The following is a 25,194-nucleotide window of genomic DNA, read 5'->3' on the forward strand; positions in this document are numbered from 1 at the left end:
TGTATTTTCTGATAAATTGTGTGAAAACTATAGGGAGGGCTTGTGATTCTAGGGGTTTATGCACAGGAGAGATCTACATAATGTTACCAATTCATGTCAGAAAAAGATATGTAGTGTCTTAAAACTTTAATGAAGATATGTGTCAAAAAAAAAAACAATGAAAAAAACAACAAAATCCATGAATATACAAGAGAACAGCTGTAGAATAACTGTCCACTGGAGTGACCAATATGCATGAAAGGGTTTAACACAGAATTCTGACTTTCATCCCAGAATTCCGACGTTAACCTCAGAATTCTAACTTTTTTCTCTGAATTCTGACTTTTTTCCTCAGAATTCTGACTTTAATTTCAGAATTCTAACTTTTTTTTCCTCATAATCATAATAATAAGAAATAAATATTGAACCCTAGATTATTGTATTTTTTCCAGTGGCCCCAATTCTCTTCTGTACTTTCTGATATTGGGTTTTAAAGACACGTTTCTTTACTTCAAAAATTAAATGTGTGGACATTTTTGTAACTCCATGAAAAAAAAAAAAAAAAACACATTGTTTTTTTCATGCTTAAGGGGGAATAAAAACACTCACGAAAAAAAATCTTGCCTAAAGATTCTCATAAGTCATGCATGAAAGAGTTAACATCCTGTTCAAATGTTCATATTCTATTAGTTCAGAACTAACATCAGAACAGTAGTTTTGTCCCAACAAAGGAACTACCATCTGCCTCTCAGACAGTAAAAAGTGCTTTTAGGATGATCCAGACCACCATTATTGAATAAAACAGTGTTAAACAATAATAAATAAGATATAAACAAAAAACAAAACAAAAAAAAGAACCTCCACCATATCTGCATTTGAATAAATACCTAAAAATATCAATACAGTACTTTTTAATATCGATACAGTATTGCGAAATGAAGTATGGTGATATATTGCAGAAGCGGTATTTTCTAACACCCCTAATTATGAACCTGAAAATTGCACATGAACCCCCCCCTTACGTCATATTTTCCACTAGAGAACTGGGACAAAACGTTGATCCCCAAGATGAAAATAACCTTTGACCTTTTCAACATGGAGGAGACCAACGGGGGATTCATGGTCAGTGATAAACAATGGTTTTATTAGCGTTCTACTGCGGTTAGCTGATGATTTTATACATTTATCATTTGACAATTAGCAAACAAAATGTGAAATGCTGTATCAGCAGGGGTGTAAGAAAATATCGGTATCACAACATATCACAAAATTTCACTTAATGATACTGTATCAACATTAAAAAGTACCATATCAATATTTTTAGGTATATATTCAAATGCAGATATGGCAGAGGTTCATTTCTGGGTTTTTTTTGTTTTTGTTTTTCAAGCTCTTGTATTTCTATATTCACATGGGTATTTTGTTCTGTTTGCTTACAACAAAAGTACTATTGTGACACTGCAGGTCATAAATGTAGTTTTTTGAAATTGTTAACACTGTTTTGTTAAATAAAGGATAATTCAAGCATCCTAAAAGCACTTTTTACTGTCTGAAAGAGGCAAATGTTTGTTTGTTTTTTTTTTATGGGGAATGCACAAAAATAATATTACAATGTTGGATGATTCAGGGACTGAACACTGTATTTTTTTCACAAGAGAATACAAACATTTAAGCAGGATCCTAAACTGTAATGTCTGTAAAACATTGATTTATTTATTTGTGTGGGGTTTTTTTGTTCTGGTAAAGCTGCATGTTAAAACTTTATTTATCCAAATGCTGCACTATATGTTTTTTCAGGAAATAATCTTTTTAAAAAAGAAACAAAACCAAAAATATCGTCTTGTTAACAGTATTGTGATATATCGTGATATATCGTATTGTGATCCTAGTATTGTGATTTGTGTTGTATTGCCAGATTCTTGCCAATACACAGCCCTACGTATCAGATGAATGAACACGTCCAAATCTGTTTTACCCAAGTAACAGGTCATTTTTTAAGTAAAACTGTGAAACTTCAGTCCACTACAGAGGACTAAAATGCATCACTGGGTCTCAGGAGGACATAGAAAATATGACAACTTTATTATTGTGATATGTGAACCATTTTCTTCAAATTCTATTATTTTTGACCATAACCAACATATATTATGACTCTGCTCTTTTCTTGAAATATTAAATTTATCTCAAAATTATTCTTTTAATTCTTGAAATACAGTGTGTTAGTGTCAAGGCAGGAGCTCATTTCAAGTCTCTCACTTTGGAAACACTGACTTTGAGGGAAAATAACAAGTAGATCAAAATATAAAAGTCATTCAAACCTACATTTTTTTTTTTTACATAGTTTAATGTTCACTCCAACATTTATTGATTAATTTGAGCCTATTTAGATGTTACTCTGACTGAATGTTCAGTTAGGACTTTCTGGAACTTTCACTACACATCACATATTGTTAAGTCTCTGTAGACCCTGAGACAAAAGACTCAACAACTCTTTCAAAAGGTTAAGAACAAATTTTTACATCTGTAAACAGCGTTTGGTTGTGCACTTTCAGCTGAAGTGCTAAAGATGTAGTGCCGTTATAACTGACTAAAGTTCCATACATACTTGGGAGTGTTTTCTTGTGACTGTGCCAGACAGAAGGAAAACAAATCCTCACAGTGAGCTCCTGTCTGAGGTCGTTTGGGAATATACTCCTTCATCTTCATGTTGTACTTTTACTTTAAGCTGTGAAATTCAAAAATATTTTCTTTTCATCACAACAGTGCGGTGATGGGCTTTCAGAAAGCCTTGATGTAACCATATATAAAACACATTATGTTTAACCTCCTCAGACCCAGCTATGGGTTTTCTGTCCACATTTGTGGACAAGAGTTTCACAACTGTATTAAAAAAAAAAAGAAAAGAAAACTGTCCACCACAAAGGACATTCCACAAAAATTTTAAAAACTGCATCTGAAAAAACTGTTGCATTACGATGTTTCCAATATAGGCACTTATTTAATAAAAAACAGAAAAAGCTGGTACTTTGCTGACATTTCCTGGGTCTCAGGAGGTTAAGAGACTATTTTATGTTAGTGATACAGTTTCTACTTCCCTGATTAACAACTATTCTGATGATCAATAATTGATTTGAACAATTTTTAAGGATTAAAAAGTCAAAATTCTACTTTCTGATTTCCTACATCCTCCCAGACAAAGAAAACTAAACGCCATTGGGGTTTTGTCAAACACGTTGACTTAAATTTTTCACCATTTTGTTCAGTTTGATTTGATGAAATAAATGATCAGATTATCAGACACAATACATGACAATAAAATCATAATCGTTATTTTCCACCATTAACATAATTCATGTAACTTTTCAGGCTGGATATAGTTTAGTGGTAATGACTGAGGCCATAAAACCACCTCCATAATCTGAACGCTTTTTCAAGGCAGCGAAAAACTGGATTATACACAGCCCCTCTGTAGGAAAAAGCACATTCATTGTGTGACTTACATCACTGCATGTGGATTCTGAAGCATGCACGCCTTGGGGCCAAACGTGGTCACAGGGCTTGGTCCATGAAGTGATTGGGTCCTCCTGGAAGCGAGACAGAACACACATTCATGTTTGGAACCAGTACGAAACAGACCATGGGTAAAGAAACACACACATAATCACAGCTGGTCAACATTATTCAAATACTGCTGATTCAATTCCCACATTACCAAACCCACTTTACATCATTCTAATCAAAGTTTCACTTCTATTTCTCTTTTCTAAAAAAAGACAGAAGTGATACATTTAGGTATTTTCTAATTTTGGTTCATCATCATCATCATCATCTTACATTATAAAAAGGGAAGTGAACTCTGTTTGTGTTTGTGTGTGTGTCAAGGTCATTATCGTTAACGAAAACTAATGAAATGAAAAAAACTAGAATTGAAAAAACATTTTCATTAACTGAAATATATAAAAACTATAATTAAAAGAAAAATGATAACTAACTGAAACTGTTTTGTGTGTTTACAAAACTAAAACAGATAAAAATTATGGATAAAATTCTCTTAGTTTTCGTCTTTGTCAATGTCGAATTAATATGAAATTGATTTATTTTGCTTGAGCAATTTTAGCTAGCAGCACCATACGACACTTCATGGTCCGTTACTTGTGGTTTCCAGTCGTCTTCTGGTCCCCACTCTATGTGGAAACATGGAGACTAAAGTTGGGAGAAAGCAGCAGAGTCCTGTCTGGGATTTATTTGAATACAACGGCAAAGAAGAGAAAAGAGACGACAAAACTAAAATTAATACTGAAACTAAACTAAAACTAAGCATTTAGAAAAAAATAACAACTAATAAAAACTAACAAACCTGCTCTAAAAACGAATTAAAGCCAACTGAATTAGAGAAAAAAAAGTCAAAACTAAAAACTAAACTATAATGAAAAATCCCAAACTATTATAACCTTGGTGTGTGTGTGTGTGTGTGTGTGTGTGTGTGTGTGTGTGTGTGTGTGTGTGCGTGTGTGTCTCAGGCATCACACTAAGTCCATACAGTTTGTCATACTTACGTATTTTTGGTCATGGAACAGACTAGCAAAAACGGCACGTTGATAGGACCAATATTTTGGGAGATATTAGTAACTCTAAAAGTTACTAATTAGCCTTATTATCACGTTGCTATGCCCAGAATCATGTGTACACTTTGGCGGTGACTGCTGGACAAATGTGGTACAGTATGTGTGACTACACAACAAATATCCTCACTAGGGGACCGGGGTACCGCCCCTCAGGGTTGGGTTGTGTTAAAAACACCCCCCCATTCACATCCCACCCTCAGTATTGACAGTGAGGAAGTCCAGGATCTAGAACAGTTTGTCATTGTCACTAATACCATGTAATCATATCAGCAGATTAGGCGAATTAAACTGTCTATACTTTCCCATTGTGCAATGCATAAATACCTCTCAGTAAATAGATGCGTTTTCATATAATGTTAAAGAAATTAGAGACAAACTCATGAGAAGTCTGTTACCATAAAGTGGGACTAATCAAATAAACTGGACTGTATACTGTCATTAGAAAGGGGGGCTACAGGGTCTGTCTAGGGATGGAACCACATGAAAATTTCATATCATGGTTATTGTGGCCAAAATTATCACAGTTATCATTATTATTGCAGTATTGTTGAAATTGTGCTCAAAATGTTCAAAAAGTACAGATACACACACTGAAATAATTTAACCAAGATGCATTTTGAAAAAAAAAAAAAAATAATAATAATAATAACTGGCACAATGTCCCTTCTGTTGCAGAAACATTCAAATATTAACCCTTAGTGGTCTGAGCCTATTTAGGCTGTTTTTCAGTCCTTTTGATTTTGCCTTTATATACTATAGAAACAAATGTTTACTATACCCATGTTTGGGATCTGTTTTCAGCACAGCTTCATCTATATTATCTATTATTTTTTTCACTTTAACCTACTATATCAACAGAAAAGAACAAAAAAAAACACACAAAAAAATATAAAATCCGATTTGAAAAATGTATATAATTTATTGCATAAATAACACAAAGATTCTTAACGAACCTTTTCAAAGACTTTAAAAGTGAATATTGGTTCCAAATATTAGGTATATACAATTAAAATTGTAATAAATTAAACCTCTACTCAAATATTTGACATAAAAGCAGATCTTTACATAGGCGTTTTCTTTGGAAAAGTGTGGTAATCAAACACGGTTATCATGATAATTCGAATTTAAACAGTAATACTAACCGTTTGCAATTTTACCGCGGTTTATCATGATACCGGTAATCGTTACATCCCTACGTCTGTCACACATTTACAAAACAGTAGAAGAAGCAGAGCCTCCAATGGCTATAGATGGAGGGGAGGGGGGGGTGTAAGATGACTGAATACTTGTTTCAGTTAATACAGGGGGTTTACAGTCATTTTCTAATGTTAGTGTCATTTGCTGGCGTTCCACTTCCTGTACTGGACGTTGTCCTACAGTAAACACTGCAGAACTGGCAGAAAGCATGAGCAGGATTTATGTGTACTGGAGTTTTCTGCCTTTACAATATGTAGTCTACTGTGGGAGGGGTCAGGTTTTTTTCTACTACGTCACAATCAACTGCGGAAACAAAAAACACTATCAACAGAACAGAAGGTTATAAAAATCTTCAATCCAAGGTCTACTGTGCCCAGTGTGTTCCAGAACATAAGGCTGAGCTAAGGCCGACCTCTGCCACCTTTCACCTACACTGTGTGGAGAAGACCTTTCACAACTGTTCACAGTGTGTGTTGGGAAACGTCTGGCCTTAACAGCAAAGACAAACACTTCTATCTGTCCAACCCACACCACAAAAAAGTCCTATCAGTAAATGATGAAATTAAGCCTATTTTTCAACCCATTAACAGTAAAACATAATCTGTACTTAAGCTGCTGTACCTGGAAAAAGGCCCACATGGCCCCTGTCTAGACTCAGTAGACACACACTGGGGGTCAAAGGTCACTTACAGTTTGGCAACGCTGGACAAAGCCACACACAAACACACACACACACACACACACACACACACACACACACACTCTCTCTCTACTGGCCCATGGCCTGATGTGAGTCCAAAGGAAAATCCAGGTTCAATCCACTGAATTAAATGTACGACTGTGAATCCAGGGAAACTTATGAAACCACTCGTATTAAAGTTCACAGAAAACCTGAGGATTAGACTCCAAACTGCCGCCAGGCTGAGTCTAAGACACTATCATGATGGGGAACTCCACAGCCGAGTGTGTCCAAATTACAAAGACTTTTCTACTGCAAAAAAGAGCAATAAGAATCATTCACAATGTTGGTTTTCATGAACACACAAATCCACTATTTTTACAATCTAAAACTTTAAAACTCATTGACCTTGTGGAGGTCAAAACTATTCAAATAATGTATAAAACAAAGAATAACTTACTGCCGGCAATATTCAAGAAATGTTTTGTGAAAGAGAGGGAGGCTATGATTTAAGGGGAAAATTAAATTTAAAGATTCTTAAAGTACGCACTACGTTAAAAAGTTTCTGTACCACCATCTGCGGAGTAAAACTGTGGAACAAATTGTGTGTGGAGATAAAACAAATATCAAACATAATTCAGTTTAAAAAAAGATATAAAGAAATTATTCTTGAGAGGTCCAGTATTTCATAATGACAATGAGGCCTGTTTGTTCATGGATAATGCTGTACTGATAAATCTGCTGTAATTACTGAAGAAAATGGTTGAATTGTTGAGTCTGTTTGTATGACTGAACTGCCATGATCATATTGTTGGGTGTAATTCAGTTACTGCATTATGTATTTGTTGTGGTTCGATGCTAAAATTAGGAAAATAGTATTGTTTGATTCTTGTATCAAGTTAGTGATAAAAGTGTAAAAGCACTGAGAGGTAGGATTAAATAAGTTTATACTTCTTCCTACTCCTTTTCGATCATGCAAAATTCAGACTTGTATGTGCTGAAGATAGATTCTGTCCATTTAAATGTTTTATTTTGTTTCTTTCGAAATAAATAAATAAATCAAATCAAATAATAAAACCTGAAATCCTAACTCTGTCACATACATCTGTCTGGAAGTTAACACCGATACTGCTAGTCTAACAATTCTCTCATCACATCCAAGTAACGTGAGGATCATTATTGACACTCTGAAGTCCACTTCTAGGCCTGAATACTGAGAGTGACAAAATATCAATATGATGAATTATCTCGATATTTAATCTTACGATGGATTATTGATGCACTCTCTTCACGTATCTTTTGTAAAATCATTCTTATTCAATTATAGCTGCTCTAAACTTCTTCCATGGTTCCTCCTTAGTGAGTCCAGTCACTGTTGTACATGTCCTCCAGGGGGAGCTCCTCATGCAAGTGGCTGAAAATTGGGCCGAAGTCACATTGGAAGAAAAAAAACAAACAACGGTGCTAATTTGTGGGACTGGAGCGATGACGTTAAACTGACAGATGACAGTTGGCATTGTTTAAATCCACAGTGTGGACTGACTTTGTCTTTTCTAGTGTGGATGGAACAAAGATGGAGAAGGACTTCGCAGTATGTACGAACTGTTTCAACAAAATACGATACACAGGCAACACCACAAACATGCACATGAGAGACATGAGATGTGCTGTTTTCTGAATGAGCATAAAATAGTGTCAATGTTTGTCAGACGCCTAAAAAAAAACATCCTGTTTCCAGTTCTGTTGAACACTCATTGTTTTGCACTATTGGTGTTTGTTAAATTATGCTGCAAAATATAACCTATGAAATAAATTTTTTTGTTTTTGTTTCACCCCTATAAACACACGGATATATCATAGGTTATTAAGAGCAATATATCAATAATCACAGTATCACCTTTAGAGCTGGGTAAAAAAATCGATTTAATCGGTTTTGAATCGATTTCTTTTTAATTTTGCATAATTGATTAATGGTGAATGAGATCGATTTTTCACAGCAGGACCGCAAGTAAATGACACGGAAACCGCGGAAGCATGGCTGGCTCTGTCTCGCGAGCCCCTCGCAGTCATGCTCATGACGGTTCTGGTGCGGGAGGAATGCGGAGGATGGGTGGGGAAAACCCCTCAGTGGGAGGAAGGGTGGGGAAAACCCCTCAGTTGGAGGTCCTCTTGGCCTCAAACTGGAACCTGCAGTTCGGAGGAACTGGCCGGCGGAGGCGGGTCGCAGAAGCCAGTCGTTCTAGAAATATTAACTTGGATCACCTGTGGCTGAGGGCGGAGTTAGAGGAATAGTAAAGCAGGAATCACAAAGCTCCGCCCACCCTCCCCCTCCAGTGAGTTTGTTGTACCAAGGGCCCAACATGATTCTGTGTCAGGGGCCAAACTGGTGTCAGTGCCCCAGGGTGACAGTAATGAGCCTTAAGGCTGGAAGCAGCAGGAATAAAACAGAACAAAGATGAAGAAGTCTGATCTGATCCACTGGAGAAACATGGACATGTTTGTGTCTGTTCATTATTTCAGAGCAGATTCATCTGTTTACTGATGAAATGTCAGATTTATTTCTTTTCTAATATCAGTATTGGTTCTATGTTGCATGGCTGCAGTTGTCAAATAATCAAGTTACAACTCAAAATGGTACTTTGGTATCACTAAATGAATCTGAATCAATCAATTAATACTGAATCGAATCAAATCGAATCCCAAATAATCGATTCAGAACCTTATGAATCGAAATGAAGGAAATTGGCCATGATACCCAGCCCTAATCGCCTTATCGACATATTACTGTGAGCCATGTATCACGTATCGTATCATATCGTATCGTATCGTATGGCGAGGTACCCTGATAGTCTAGACCAGATGTAGACCTTCATTTTGTTCATGGATGTCAAACCCAAACAAGGCTGAAGGACACAGTGAGGGGTGGGGGGGGTCCAGAACAGAGCACATCAGACCACATCCAAAGCCTTCACACTGGCTCCCAGGTAGTTACAGACTAGATTTTAAAGTGCTACCACTAGTCTACAAATCACTGACTGGTTTAGGCCCAGAATAACCAGTGGTATGTTTCAGAAGTCTATGGTGGATGGAGTCCATGTAGTCGAGCCCAGAGTCCAGACTAAACATGGAGAGGCAGCGTTTACTGATCTACTGAAAACAAATGGAACAAACAGCCAGGAAAACTTCGACTCTCCTCACATGTAGATGGTTTTAAAACCAGGTTGAATTGAAAGGTCCGTTTTGTTATTTTAATCCATAAGGACCCAGAGCTACTTTTTCTGGCAGTTCACAAATTATGTTTTCACCATATTTAACATTTCATAAGTAATTTATCACCATTTATTATAATATTATCATCTGTATTTTGCATTTTTTTAAAAAAGAAAATCATGCCTTTTCTTATATTTCATTTATAGATCATGTTAATGTTAATTAAAGCTCAGATTAAAGTTGAGGGTTATTACATCAAAAACAGAGAAAACTGTCATTAACTGAACATAAACCCAGTGTGTCATTCCATCATTTTATAATTTTTCTTTAATTTTGTTCCGTTTGTGTCTTATTTTGTTCATGTTACTTATTCTGTTGATTTTTTTATTCATTTTTGTTAATTTTATGGATCACTTTGGCTGTTTTTGTTAATTTTGTCAGTTATTTTATTCTTTTTAAAATTCATTTCAGTCAATGTTTTGCTCATTTTTTTTCCCACATTATTTATTTATTATTTTGTGGTTTTTTTTTATTCACTTTTGTTCATTTTACTTACTAACTGAACATAAACCCAGTGCGTCCATCCACTGTCATTGATCCAACTCCATGGGTTTGACTGGTGAATCAATGTTGTAGAAGATGACAGTGTTTCCATGGTAACTACAGAGCCTCTGAACGTCCAAATGGGTCATATCTGATGACCATGAAAAGATGAAGAACTGTATTTTACACCAATTATTTTCATGGATTGATAGAATTAGTGGATCAACAGGTATTAGACAGTTTAGATCAGTAGATGGTTTTGGTTTTTGAGGGTTAACAGAATAAATACAGGGTTCTAGATATTATGAAATGATGAATTCTCCTCATTTTTCCAGTATTTTGTTCATTTTCTTCTCATTTTAGAAGGATTTGTTTACTTTTATGCCATATTTCAAGGTTTTTTGCTTCATTTTTTTTCTGATTTCTCAAGTATTTTGTGCATTTTATTCTCATTTTACAAGTTTTTGTACATTTTATCCTATGAATCATTGAGGTAAAAATGTATTTTACACCAGTTATTGACATGTACTGATAGGATTAGTGGATCCACAGGTATTAAACAGTTAAGATCAGTAGATGGTTTAGGTTTTTGAGGGTTAACAGAATAAATACTGGGTTCTGGATATTCCAATCCAATCCAACTTTATTTATAAAGCACTTTAAAACAACCACAGTGGACCAAAGTGCACCAAAGAGGAAACTCATTTAAATTGTGTAATATTTTGAACTTGTATTGTTTGAGCATATTGTTGGTATTTCCTCCTGGACATTCCATTTCCTTTTGTAAAACACCGTCAACTGTCTGTGTGTATGAAACCTGTGACATAAATAAACTGGCCTCGCCTTTACGTGAACTACGGACTTTCACGCTGTATCACTGAGCCCAGCAAATCCTCTTAGCGCTCTGCTTCTGTCATTCACCATCTGCTGTTTACTGCTGCACAAAGCCGCACTAAGCAGCATTTTTATATTAACACTGAGTGAACACATCATGTAAACGGCTCCTGTGTGATAAAGCCTGAGAACATGATCACCAGCGCTGCAGTGTGTCACTGTCTCCAGCAGGAGGACGCAGACGACCACGCTGCTTGGATCGACTACACGCCACTGAACATCTACAAGTCAGCTAAAATTTCCTTAGGGGGTCAAATGAGTGGCCATTTTTGTCAAAAAAAGAAGTTGTCAGAAATGCATAGAAGTGTGTGTAAATAATGCTAATCCATTTGTGCACAGACTACTGATATTCTTTGACAGTGGAAGCTCTATTTTCATATTGGATTTGGAATAGCACGTGTATGTGAAAACTTTTGCTGGTGGACGGACGTGACATTACAAACAATACCAAACAATCCCAGCTGACACAAAAACACTAAATGTGTCAGTGGACGGATGTGACATGGTTGTTGTGGATCCCATCATACTGATGCTCTGCAGCCATGTCAGCGTTTACACTAATGATCCCTGTGCAAAAACTAGGAGCACTATTATTTATTGGATAGTTTAGCATCAGACTAAAGAGGAAAGAACAATATAGAACTGTTCTTTCTGTCTAAAAATGCTTCTTATTGTAAAACTGTTGATGTAAACAGTGCTGTGCGCCATTCTTCATGTATGTATTGGTAGAACAGAAGCAGGATGGATCAGCACCATACTCCAGATTGAACCTGAACAAATAAAACATGTGATATGGAGGAGAGAATCTGGGAAGAAAAACTGGGGAATCCAAAAGAAGAGAAGATTTGTTTTTCAGCTCAGTTCAGTTCAAATAGAACTTGTCCATTTGTGACATGAAAATATAGCATTAATTGTGCTGAAATGGTTCATTTTTGAGCTGAAAACATAGTTCATATGAGCATCAACATGTTGAACAGAACTGAAATCCTGTCCATTTGAACAACTGTCATTTACCAACACAAAGTTCCTTTGGATTCACTGAGATTGATTTCTTATGCACAAAGACAGAAATAAAACCTCTGAGCACATTTTAGCCAAAGTACATTAGTTACAACATTAGAAGTTAGTTGTTGTTTTTGTCCATCACATGGTTTTGGAGTTTTTTGAACTCCTGATGTGCTAGTTTTTATACAGGGCAGAGCTGACTTTTAGGAAAAGATGTTTGTCTATATTTACTATTTAAGTACTGACATAAAAACTGTTTAGTAAATCACTCTTTAAGATTTAACCAACAATTAGTATATTAATACTGATATCTAGGGACTGAAGTTAGTAAATGTTCCTGTTTTTAACTTCATTTCCCATCATGCAGCATGGTACTGCACTTCCCGTCAACTGTCACGGGCATAGCAACTGCTTAGCAACGTGAATTAAATCAGTTCCTCCTGACTTTAAAAAAGGGAATTTTAAAGAAAAAAGATATTTCATGTGGAGATTAGACTCGTCCTCAACTGTAGGAACCAAATGGACCAGTTAAAAATGTCTACATTTGTCAGAACCAGAATTTTTATGATGCTGGCCAGCCTAATTTTGGGAATTCTATTCATAATCCTGAATAAACTTATTCATCATGGAGCAAAAATGTGTTGCTGGATTGATCTTAAAGGATGAATGTCACAGAAAGACATTATCAAGACAAACAGGCTTTCTGAAAATTGGCTACTCTGGGAAATCTTAGTTCCATTTATGTCATTGACCCTGATGAAATTTGGTCAACTGACCAGCTCCATCCAGTTTCCGAGAAGTCTCTACTACAGGCATCAACCTGAGCCAGTTCTGGGAAATCTGTAATTCTTCTATCTGAACCATCATGCAGTTCCACACCCTAGTTCAAATATCTCAAGTATTATCATAACTTGTGCAATAATCAGTGCCATTCTACTGTTAAAAATGCCACTTACACCTACATTTGTACACAATTTGAAGAAAATATAGTCATACAGTAAAAAAATTATTAAAAATAGAACCAGTTCTATCCCAAAGCTAAAATTTTGTGCACAACATCTTGAAACATATATGAAGACATGGTAAAAATGTCAAAACTTTCATTAACTGGCCACATGGTAATTTGGGTGCTCCAATAAAGAGTGTTTTTGTGAAAAATTTAAATCGACCCATTTTATTCACTGCCTCACAGCAACACTTTTCATGTAAATGTAGTCTTTTTGCAGTACATTGTTGCACCTTGACCATAAGAATTCGTGCAAAAAAAATTTGGTCTGTACATTCATCCATTCTGTCACAGTGCAAGCCTGAAGAGAGAGGACATTTGGAAGAATTAGCCTTTTCACCTGATTTCAAGGCCTCATGGACCAAACATGAAGGCACCTACAATTATGTTGATGCCAAATATGGTCTTTTCAGGGGGATTTCACCCCAGACAGTAAGTTTCAGCAGTGTGGCTTGAATACCTAAGGACATAGAGCTCCTCAAAGTTGGACCAAAAGCAAATTTGCACAATACAAAAAAAAAAAAAAAAAAATTTCAAAGGGCTGTATCTCCTAAACTATTACAGATATGACATTAAAATTTTGGATGTGTTCGTTTATCTGGTAGGTGAACAAGTGTGATTTTTTTCAGAATTTTCTGAGGGGGTCATGTGGAGACCATTGGTTGAATTGCCATGGAATGACCCAGATGCTGTAAGACCTTCCAGTATGAAGGTACAGATGGTCTATTCAGTCCACCTCTGCTGTGGAACCACCTGTCTGGGACATACCAGTCATCTTAAACCTCCACTCCCCATGTCTCCATGAATATGTTTTGGACCTTTTCAACTCCAGTATAAATGTGTGGAACAGTTTCCCAGTGTCCATTCTGCCTCCCTCCACCAGCCCCAGTCTGTCCAGGCTTTTAAACTGGGGTTTATGGGAAATGACTGTATTTTTAAAATCCCCATTTCTAACTTTTCTTCAGCTCCACTGATGCTAAACTTTAGTTCCACTTGAGCACTAAGGGTACCACCTCCATTATGTCTGATTTTTAATGATTTATTTAATGGGATTCCCTCCATCCCCAAACCCCGACCCACTCATCTGCCCTTTTCATCAGGGCTTTGTCATGAAGTTTCATTGTCAAAACAACAGGAAAACAGAACATACAAGTGGATTAGTGGAGTGTATTTCAACATGTGGGACATTTCTGATCTTTGACTGCTCAGTTCCTTTCATTGTCATCATCAATTGTGACATAGTTTGAGGTAAGACTGAAGATAAGCCTGTGGATTTCACTTCCCGTTTCATAAGAAAACTCATAAATGCTGCTGAGCACAAACAAAGGCTGTGCTTACAACATGTGACGGCAGATGGACTGTACACACACAGGTTTCTCAAATGTCTACAGTGGTGCAACATGGATCATGTCACAAGTCTGTTTCAAAAAAACAAAACATTGTGAAGCAACATCAGCTCCTCTTGAATGCCAACATCAACCAGAGTTATGTCTCCAGGAAACATCTACAAGTAGGCTGTGTGTATAGATCAGTGGTTTCCAGCCTTTTTTGGCTCCTGACCCCATTTTAACATCACAAATTTCTGGCGACCCCAGACATTCAAAACAGAGAAGTTTTTTTTTTTTTTTGCTAAAATTTATTTGTTTTTGATCGTGTAATAGTTTGCTATAATATGTTGCAAATAAACATCTATTTTAAACAATATTTAGGCTATATAATGTAAATTTTTTATTAGTAAGTTTGAATTTTTTTTTAGAAATTATTAGAAATTTCAGGCGACCCCAAATATTCAAAACCGAGAGTTTTTGGGGTTTTTTTTCGCTAAAATTAATTTGTTTTTGATCATGTAATAGTTTGCTGTAATATGTTGCAAACAAACATTAATTTAAGGCAACATTTAGTCTCTGTAATGTAAATTTTTATTTGTAAGTTTTAATTTTTTTTTTTTTTATAAATTTTTAGAAATTTCAGGCAAACCCAGACATTCAAAACAGAGACATTTTATTTGCTAAAATTAATTAGTTTTTGATCATGTAATAGTTTGCTGTGATATGCTGCAAATAAACATTAATTTTAGGCAACAATTTGGGCTATATAATGTAAATTTTTATTAGTAAATTTTAATTAAAAAAAAAAAATTATTAGAAATTTCAGGCGACCCCAGACATTCAAAATGGAGATATTTTATTTGCTAAAATTAATTAGTTTTTGATCATGTAATAGTTTGCTATAATATGTTGCAAATAAACATGAATTTTAGGCAACATTTAGGCTATATAATGTTAATTTTTATTAGTAAGTTTTAATTTTTTATCAATTACTAGAAATTTCAGGCAACCCCATTTGAATTCCAGGTGACCCCACGTGGGGTCCCGACCCCAAGGTTGAAAAACACTGGTACAGATGGACATCAGACACACCTAGATACGGCGTGTGTCAGGTTTCGCCGTCACCTGACCTGTCTGCGTCCAGGCCTGAACCGCTGCTCATATGTCTGAGTACGAGTGATAATCAAATGTGGGGTTAATCCTCGAGGCCACACATGATGTGAACCCAACAGGATCCACTGAACGCAGCCCTAATCACTGCACTGGACTATTATTAAACAGAACCTCTGGTCAGTTGGACTAACTGCAGAGGACATCTGTCAACTTAATCCCATGAAAATCAGCCACGTCTGCAAATTAGAGAGAGAGTTTTCACTTTCATGTGTCATTATCTTTTATGGGTTTACTGTAGAAGTTTTGATTATTTTGCTTTTATTAGTTCAAACGTGTGTCTTTGCATCTGTTATTATTCTTTGAGGTCAGTTACCAGACTTTGTGTTTTTTTTTCGTATTACTTTAACCCATAAGCCCAAACATCCACTGGTGACTAGGGATGTAACAATTACCGGTATAACAATAAACCCTGGTAAAATTCCCGATGGCTAGTATTACCGTTTAAATTCTAATTGTCATGATAACTGTGTTTGATTACCGCACTTTGAAAACTAGGGGTACTGCTCATTTCATTTCATATCTATCGATCTATCTATGAAAAAGAACCTAAAACAACTCAAACTTAATATGGAAAATGGTCAAACAATTGCCATAAGGTTCCATCTCTAACGCACATTTGCATGTTTGATGTTTACATGTTAATATTTGAAGGTTTCTGCAACAGAAAGTACATTGTGCTGTTATTTTATTTCATTTATTTATTTTCATAATACAACTTGGTTAAATTATTTCAGTGTGTCTATCAGTACTTTTTGAACATTTGAGCACATTTCAACAACACCGCAATAATAATGATAATTGCGATAATTTTGGTCACAATAACCGTGATATGAAATTTTCATATCGTTACGTCCCTACTGGTGACCAAAATCATCTACTGATACAAAAAGATATATAACTGCTGATCCACTAATTCTATCAATCCATGTAAATAATTGGCGTAAAATTCAGTTCTTCATCTTTTCATGGTCATCAGATATGACCATATTTGGATGTTCAGAGGCTCTGTAGTTACCGTGGAAACACCATCATCTTCTACAACATTGATTCACCAGTCAAACCTATGGGGTTGAATCAACGACAGTCAATGGACACACCGGGTTTATGTTCAGTTAATGAAAGATTGGACTGAAAAAGACACTTTTTCCTCCATTTTCTCTGTTGCTGATATAATAACGCTCAACTTTAATTTGAGCTTTTATAAACACTCATGATCAGAGAATTAAATATAGGAAAATACTTGATTTTCACGTAAGAATGCAAAATACTAGGCATAATATTAGAATAAATGGTGATGAATTACTTAAGAAAAGTTAAAAATAGAAAAAAAAAACATTTACAAACTGACACAAAAGTAGCTCTGTGTCTTTACGGGTTCAGTTCAGTGTTTGTTTTGACTGTGTCATGTTTTCTGACTGTAGTTTATAACTTACACTTCATGTAACACATCTTCCACCTCTAACACATCTTGCTCTGCACCTTTACTCTGCTTTTCACCATCAACAATTATGGAGACCGTGTTGGCAAAGACGAATTCAAGTTTTGACAGCAAATTCCAATGGCTCATGTCACTACACACTGGGCAGAACAACCGACAGAAGGGGCAACTCAAATTCTGCAAATGATGAGTAGGGATGTAACGGTTACCGGTATAACGATAAACCGCGGTAAAATCACAGACGGTAGGTATTACCATTTAAATTCTAATTATCATGATAACCGTGTTTGATTACTGCACTTTAAGGAGAAAAAACGCCTATGTAAAGGTCTGCTTTTATGTCAAATATGTGAATATAGTTTTAATTTATTACAATTTTGATTTTCTATACCTAATATTTGGAACCAATATTCACTTTCAAAGTCTTTGAAAAGCTTCGTTAAGCATCTGTGTGTTATTTATGCAATAAATTATAAACATTTTTCAAATCGGATTTTATATATTTTTTGTGTTTTTTGTCCTTTTATGTTGATATAGTAGGCTAAAGTGAAAAAATAATAGATGATATAGACAAAGTTGTGCTGAAAAAACAGATCCCAAACATGTGTATAGTAAACATTTGTTTCTATAGTATATAAAGGCAAAATCAAAAGGACTGAAAAACAGACAAAATAGGCTCAGACCACTGAGGGTTAACATTTGAATGTTTCTGACACAGAAGGGACATTGTACCAATTATTTTATTTTTTTATTTATGTTTTAAATACAACTTGGTTAAATTATTTCAGTGTGTGTATCAGTACTTTTTGAACATTTTGAGCACAATTTCAACAATACTGCGATAATGATGATAACCGTGATAATTTTAGTCACAATAACCGTGATATGAAATTTTCATATGGTTCCATCCCTAATGATCAGATATAGAACATGCATGGCAGCATGAGGTGATGAGCATGTTCTGTTTTTGCAGTCTCACTAATTGATTTGTTAATGTTATGGAGTTTCTTGACATCCCATCTGGCGTAAAAATCTCAGTAAATGCAAGTAAAACAGGAACTTTTCTTATTCTGTGTGAAACTGAAGCACAAAACCCACTCAAGATAATATCAGTGCTCTGCAAATATGAGTAAAAGTGATAAACAAATGCAGACATGTCTGCATGAAGCTCAGCTCACATGAGGGACACACTTTGGAACAGTTAAGGGTCAGATGCAGCGCTCACGTAGGCACAAAGCTGCTGTTCTATGACCTGTATGTTTTTAACTGACACAAATAAGTGTATTTTATATTTCTGTGCAGGTATTAACAAGTACTTTAAAATGGTATGTATGATCATTGGCCTGAGTTCGCAACAGGCTCAGTCACGTAGCCGCTGAAAAAGTACATGTACTTTTTAGGGTTTATGTTGAAGTGGATAACATGCTGTTCCTGTTCCACTATTGTTCTAAATAGACACTGGTATTTTACAGAACATGTTTATCTACAAGACTGACCATTTCTGTAGCAAATATTGATTAACCTTATGAATTAGAGCCAAAACACTCATTCTGTAGTCGCAGGCCTAATAACCGACATTTAACGGACTTAAATACTAGGGCTGTAAGAAAATATCGGTTCCACAGTATACCATGATGTTTCATTTCATGATACTGTATTGATATTAAAAAGTACTGTATCGATATTTTTAGGTGTTTATTCAAATGCAGATATGGCAGAGGTTCATGTTTTTTGTTTTTGTTTTTTGTGTTTCTTTTATTTCTATATTCTATATATGGGTATTTTGCTCTCTTGTTTGTATACTAAAAAAGTAGTATTGTGATATTGCAGGTCATGCATGTACGTTTTTTTAAAGTGATAACACTGTTTTGTTAAATAATGGTTATTTCAATCATCCTAAAAGCACTTTTTACTGTCTGAGAGGCAGATGTGAATTTCTTTGTTGGGATCACACAAAAATAACATTATGAATTTGGATGATTCAGGGGCTGTGCACTATGCATTCTTTTCACAACTAATAGAATATGAACATTTGAGCAGGGTCTTAAACTGCAATGTCTGTAAAACATAATTTTATGTATGTATGTATATATGTATGTATTTATTATTATTTATGACAAAATTTCCTTTTTACAGAGGAAAGTTTTGTGATATAGTATTAAATCCTGTTCTGATCAAATAAAAATGTGTTTAGTATTTGTGCATATTTCTGGTATAATTAAATTTTTCCTTGAAATATTCTCTTCAAATAAACAAAACAAACAAAAAACATTGCATTATTAACACTACTGTGATATATCGCAATATATGGTATTGTGGTCCTGATATTGTGATTTGTATTGTATCGCCAGATTCTTGCCAAAACACACCCCTATTAAAAACTGAATAAAAACTCACAAATCCTTAATCACTTTTATCTATTATACATAAAAAGTAAATATAACAATAACAAATATACTTTAGTCATCATTTTGATAAAATAATGAACAAAATACAGCACCAAAGCATCAGTCTTCCCTCTCTGCTTCATGTTTCAAAGGTTTCTCGTCCATCATGTGATTGGTTCACACAGTTTTATAATAGTTCATGTTCAGTCTCATGATTTGAACTTTATAAACATGTGAATTTGTGCAGCCCATAGCTGAACTCAGCCCTGGTTCACTTCAGTGGTTTTGGTTCTGGTTGAGGAGGATGGTGCTGGGGTCTGACCTTCAGTCACCACTAGGGATGGAACCATATGAAAATTTCATATCATGGTTATTGTGACCAAAACGATCACGGTTATCATCATTATCACCGTATTATTGAAATTGTGCTCAAAATGTTCAAAAAGTACTGATACACACACACACCGAAATAATTTAACCAAGATGAATTAAAAAAAAATAAAAATAAAAAAATAAAAATAATTGGCACAATGTACCTTCTGTGTCAGGAACATTCAAATATTAACCCTTAGTGGTCTGAGCCTATTTTGTCCGTTTTTCAGTCCTTTTGATTTTCTCTTTATATACTATATAAACAAATGTTTACTATACCCATGTTTGGGATCTGTTTTTTCAGCACAACTTCATCTATATCATCTGTCTATTATTTTTCACTTTAACCTACTATAAAAACACAAAAGGACAGAAAACACAAAAAAATATGTAAAACCTGGATTTGAAAAATGTATATAATTTATTGCATAAATAACACACAGATGCTTAACGAACCCTTTCAAAGACTTTAAAAGTGGTTCTAAATATTAGGTATGTAAAATCAAAATTGTAATAAATTAAAACTATACTCAAATATTTGACATTAAAGCAGATCTTTACATACGCGTTTTTTCCCCTAAAAGTGCGTTAATCAAACACGGTTATCATGATAATTAGAATTTAAACAGTAACACTAACCGTCTGCAATTTTACCGCCATTTATTGTTATACTGGTAATCGTTACATCCCTAGTCACCACAGACTGAATGTTTACTGTCTTTGGCATGAGGGAAACCATTAGCATTAGCATTAGCTCATGCTCACTTTCCTTGATCTGACCCCTAAATATAATAACAACCAGTGACAGAAATTAGGACCAGACAGTTGGGTGTCAAAGTTGGAAAGGATTACAAATACATACAAAAATACACCTGTAGCTACATGAAGGCTGGAGACCACTCGATGACCCCCCCCTCCCCGGTGTGAGCGTCCCCGTCACACTGACCTGTAGTCAGAGGAACCTGCCGATGACGTGCTCAGGCTGCGGGTCTTCCTGGTGCGACGCGCCATGTTGCGTGCGGCCACGTCCCCTCCGTCACAGGTGGAGCAGCAGTACTGGACCGCCTCCACTCGCACCTCCTCTCCTACGTCCATGTCACTCAGCCAGAAAGGGACTGACAGGGGTCTGTGGAGGGATCCGCCCACTGTTTAACAAACCAACCCACACATGCAAAACAGCGTGGACGTTCAAAACGCTCTTTAATTATGATTTATTCAAAACCTTTATGGAAACGTCCAAATTGTTGACATATGACCGATAAAAAATCTTGTTGTTTGATACCAATGTTCAATACCTAAGGGACTAAATCTAATCAGTGTCAGTGCACACAGCACACACAGGCTGGAGATATTAGTATTTGTGTTCTCATGTTAATAGATAGGGCTGTTAGAAAATATTGGTTCTGAATATATCGCGATATTTCATTTCACAATACTGTATTGATATTAAAAAGTACTGTATCGATATTTTTAGGTATTTATTCAAATGCAGATATTGTGGAGGTTCATTTTTGTTTTTCTCTTTTGTTTATGTTTTATTTATTATTTAACACTCTTTTATTCAATAGCGTTCGTTCCTTTGTTGGTATTGAACTAAAATACTGTTCTGATGTTAGTTCTGAACTAATAGAATATGAACATTTGAACAGAATCCGAAACTGTAATGTCTGTAAAACAGAATTTAAATTTGAACACAGAAACATTCTGTGATATAGCATTAGATCCTGTTGGGATCAAATAAAAATGTGTTCAGTATTTGTGCAGATTTCTGGTGCAAATCAATTCTTCAAGGAAATAATCATTTAAAAAAAGAAACAAACAAAAAATTGCCTTTTTAACAGTATCATGATATATCGTGATGTATCGTGAACCTAGTATTGTGATTTGTAGATTCTTGCCAATACTCAGCCCTATTAACAGATAACTTCCAAGTAAGGGTTAATAGGTTTATTTATTTTTCTTCTAAAACTTTTTAGTCTTTTAAACTCCAAGGTGCTGAAACAGACAAGTGGAAAAAGTTTGTAATTTAAAAAACAACACTGCAGCACTGAATATGTAAAAATACCAATAAACATGAATAAATGAAGCTACAGATTTGTCGAAAATGTGTACTTCACCTTTCTTTTTATTTAAAAGGAAAATCAGTTGTGTACAGAATATGTGTCAGTCAATCTCTGATTTGCCATGCCAGGGTAAGCATCTCCTTCCCCAGACAGGACAGTCACAGCTGACTAATGCTGCTGTTGGTCCAGCACCCACCGCACTGCTCGACAATGTTTTTGAAAATATCTGCTTCAGACATTAAATGTGCTAAATCTTACATACTTTAATAGGATCAATCAGAAAACAAATAACCAAATTGCTGGTTAGCTCATGTTTTCAATATATATGATTTATTACACATATGGGTGCTTCTCTGAAACTGGGTTCATTTTAGTATCTGTCACTTTTCCATCTTTTTAGACCCATTAATTCAAGGTAAATGTAGACAGATTTACCCCCAGGATGGACCTAATGATGACCTCAGATAAATGCACAAAAATTATGCTCTTACTCTGAGCCATCCCATAATTAACGAATTTTTAATCAAATATTGGGTCCAAAAATAGGACCCAAATATGGACATTAAATCTCCCTAGGTGTCAGTGCGTTAGATGTGTAAACATGTGTGTAAATGCTCTTCTACAGACTCTAAATAAAGACACTGTGTTCAATGTGTGGATCCTAGTGGTTTTTCTAATCCACACATGTGGGTTTTTCATCAATCTCAGACTCATTCCAGGTTTGGTGTGGAACCCATCGTGTCCACTTGCGTTACATGCAGAACCTCCCCAGTAAATTGCCAATGATTTTGCAACAGCGGTCGTTTTTGTGAAACACTCTGCCGTTGCCTTGCATAATTAGTTAAATTCCCAAAATGTACCTGTGAGAGAATAAAAAGATATTCAAAAAAATAGCAGCGCATAATTTTCATGTCCTTTTTACCGTATTACATACAGATTTTTGTATTAAATATAATGTCAAATAATATAAAAATGTATTTTATCTGAAAAATACTTTGTTTTATCTCAATAAGTCTTTATTTTTAAAATAGACCCAAAGTGCTTCCAAACCTGCTTCATAACATTAGTAGGGATGTTAGAAAATATCAGTTCTGCAATATATCGCGATATTTCATTTCACAATACTGTATCGATATTAAAAAGTACTGTATCGATATTTTTAGGTATGTATTCAAATGCAGAAATGTTAATATTTATTATTTGACACTGTTTTAATAAATAATGGCAATTTGAAGCATCCTAAAAGCACTTTTTACTGTCTGAGAGGCAGATGGTAGTCCCTTCGCTGGGATTGCACAAAAAAAATGTTATGATGTTATGAACTAATAGAATATTAACATTTGAGCAGGATCTTAAACTGTAACATCATTTAAGTTTTAACAAAGGAACATTTTGTGATAAAACATTAGATCCTGTTGTGATCAAATAAAAATGTGTTTAGTATTTGTGCATCTTTCTGGTGTAATTCAATTCTTCCAGGAAATAATCTTTTTTTTTTTTAAGAGACAAACAAAAAATGGCCTTTTTAACAGTATCATGATATATTGTGATATATCGTATTGTGATCCTAGTATTGTGATTTGTATCGTATTGCCAGATTCTTGCCGATACACACCCCTAAACATTAGTCTAAATCTGGTTTGAATTTTGAGCCCCATGTCCTGTTTTTAGGACCAGTTTCATAGAAGCACCCACATATAAGTTGGTTTCTGTCCATTTATCCCACAGATGTCTAAATGTTCCACTGACAGAACCTGTACAGTCCACGTACTGTCATGTGCACACAGTGTTTGAAGCAGATCTGGTAGATCTGACACTAATATTCCTTTGGAGTTTAGAATAGAATAGAATAGAATAGAATAGAATAGAATAGAATAGAATAGAATAGAATAGAATAGACTTTATTTGCCACTTGCACAGATACACAGCAGTATAGGTACACTGGAATTCTTGTGTATTTCCCTGAGTCACAGAGTTAGAAAAAGATAAAGATATGACAAAAAAGACAGATACAAAACATAAACACAGCTAAAACATATAAGAAACAGTTACTGCACAGACAAGCACAAATACACATGTAAAATACAGTCTTATGAAAACAAAGTAATAATAATAATAATAATAAAAATAATAATAATAATAATAGTACTGAGAGGTAACAAGTTATTGCACATTTGAATTCAAAGTACTTGGAGGTAGAGCAGGTTATTGCACATTCAAACCCATTCTATCATTCATTGTACAGTTTCACATTTGGGCTCCAGACTGTATCTGTGAAACTACAGCCATCCAACATTTAGGGCTGGATTTTTCTTCATAGTGACTCAAATGTGTAAAGTTTAACTACTTTTCTTCTGGAAGTATTTAACTTGCAGACCAGTGTTGCATAACGAGCGAAAACAGCTTTTTGAAGTTATGCCGTTGCATAAATACTAACTTTTAAGCCCTCGTTCCTTCACTTTGACACAGCTCTATGTGTGTTCTTCCATGACACAGATGCATTTAGTGGAATCCAACACTTCAGATCCCATTAGTCTGTCTGCGGAGTTACACCAAAGGTACAAACTACTACAACAGTAAGGCTACAGCTAAGTCAGGCTAGTCCTGTTCGACCCGCGTTAAAGGCTCAGGACAGAATTTGTGCTGTAACATTTCTGTGTCCGAGTGTTTGTTAATGATTAGCTGGGTGCAGGCCGGTGCCATCAGAGCAGACTCCAGCTGATGGTGGAAACTCTGAAACTGAGCTCCACAGCAGCTAATGTTTAGCCTGTTAGCTAGCACCAGCTACTAGTTCAGTGCGCGCACTGAGCCACAGGTTTCATAAACATAAAGGAAGTGTGTCTGTCAGTACCTTTTAGAACGGTGGACAAACAGCCGGAGTGCAGCGGACCGCCGAGTATTCAGAGCCTGGTCATTGTTGGAGTAGATAAGTCCGTGACACCATGTTACTTCAGAGCAGAGCTGTCAACAGTCAGATCAGCGTTTCCTCATACTCACCGACCAATCACAGGCTCCGGAGCTGATGACGTCATATCGCACAATGGTCCAAACTATTATTATTATTATTATTATTAAAAATATATTATTATTATTATTATTATTATTATTATTATTATTATTATTATTATTATTAAAATATATTATTATTATTATTATTATTATTATTAATCCATTTCCTTCATCTGCTGTTTATTTGACTGTTGTTTGTTTTCATATCCAACTCTTTCTGTAAAGTCCAGTGAGGCAACTTTGTTGTAACATTGGGCTGTAAAAATAAAATTGAATTGAATTATTA

The 25,194-nt window shown here is 35.2% G+C and overlaps 1 protein-coding gene across 1 annotated transcript in view; it reads right to left on the bottom strand.

The window, feature by feature from the left end:
- Window positions 1-24,880, bottom strand: part of LOC115421809 (NAD kinase) — a 61,368-nt gene extending 36,488 nt beyond the window's left edge. Inside the window, exons 1-3 of the mRNA XM_030137748.1 lie at window positions 24,751-24,880; window positions 20,783-20,962; window positions 3,480-3,563 (exon numbers count right to left, since the gene is read on the bottom strand). Coding sequence (XP_029993608.1) covers window positions 3,480-3,563; window positions 20,783-20,931 — 233 coding nt within the window. The 5' untranslated portion in view covers window positions 20,932-20,962; window positions 24,751-24,880. The remainder of the gene's footprint in view (window positions 1-3,479; window positions 3,564-20,782; window positions 20,963-24,750) is intronic.
- Window positions 24,881-25,194: the final 314 nt, after the last annotated feature.

Source organism: Sphaeramia orbicularis, chromosome 7 (assembly GCF_902148855.1).
Source record: "Sphaeramia orbicularis chromosome 7, fSphaOr1.1, whole genome shotgun sequence".
Lineage (NCBI taxonomy): Eukaryota > Metazoa > Chordata > Actinopteri > Kurtiformes > Apogonidae > Sphaeramia > Sphaeramia orbicularis.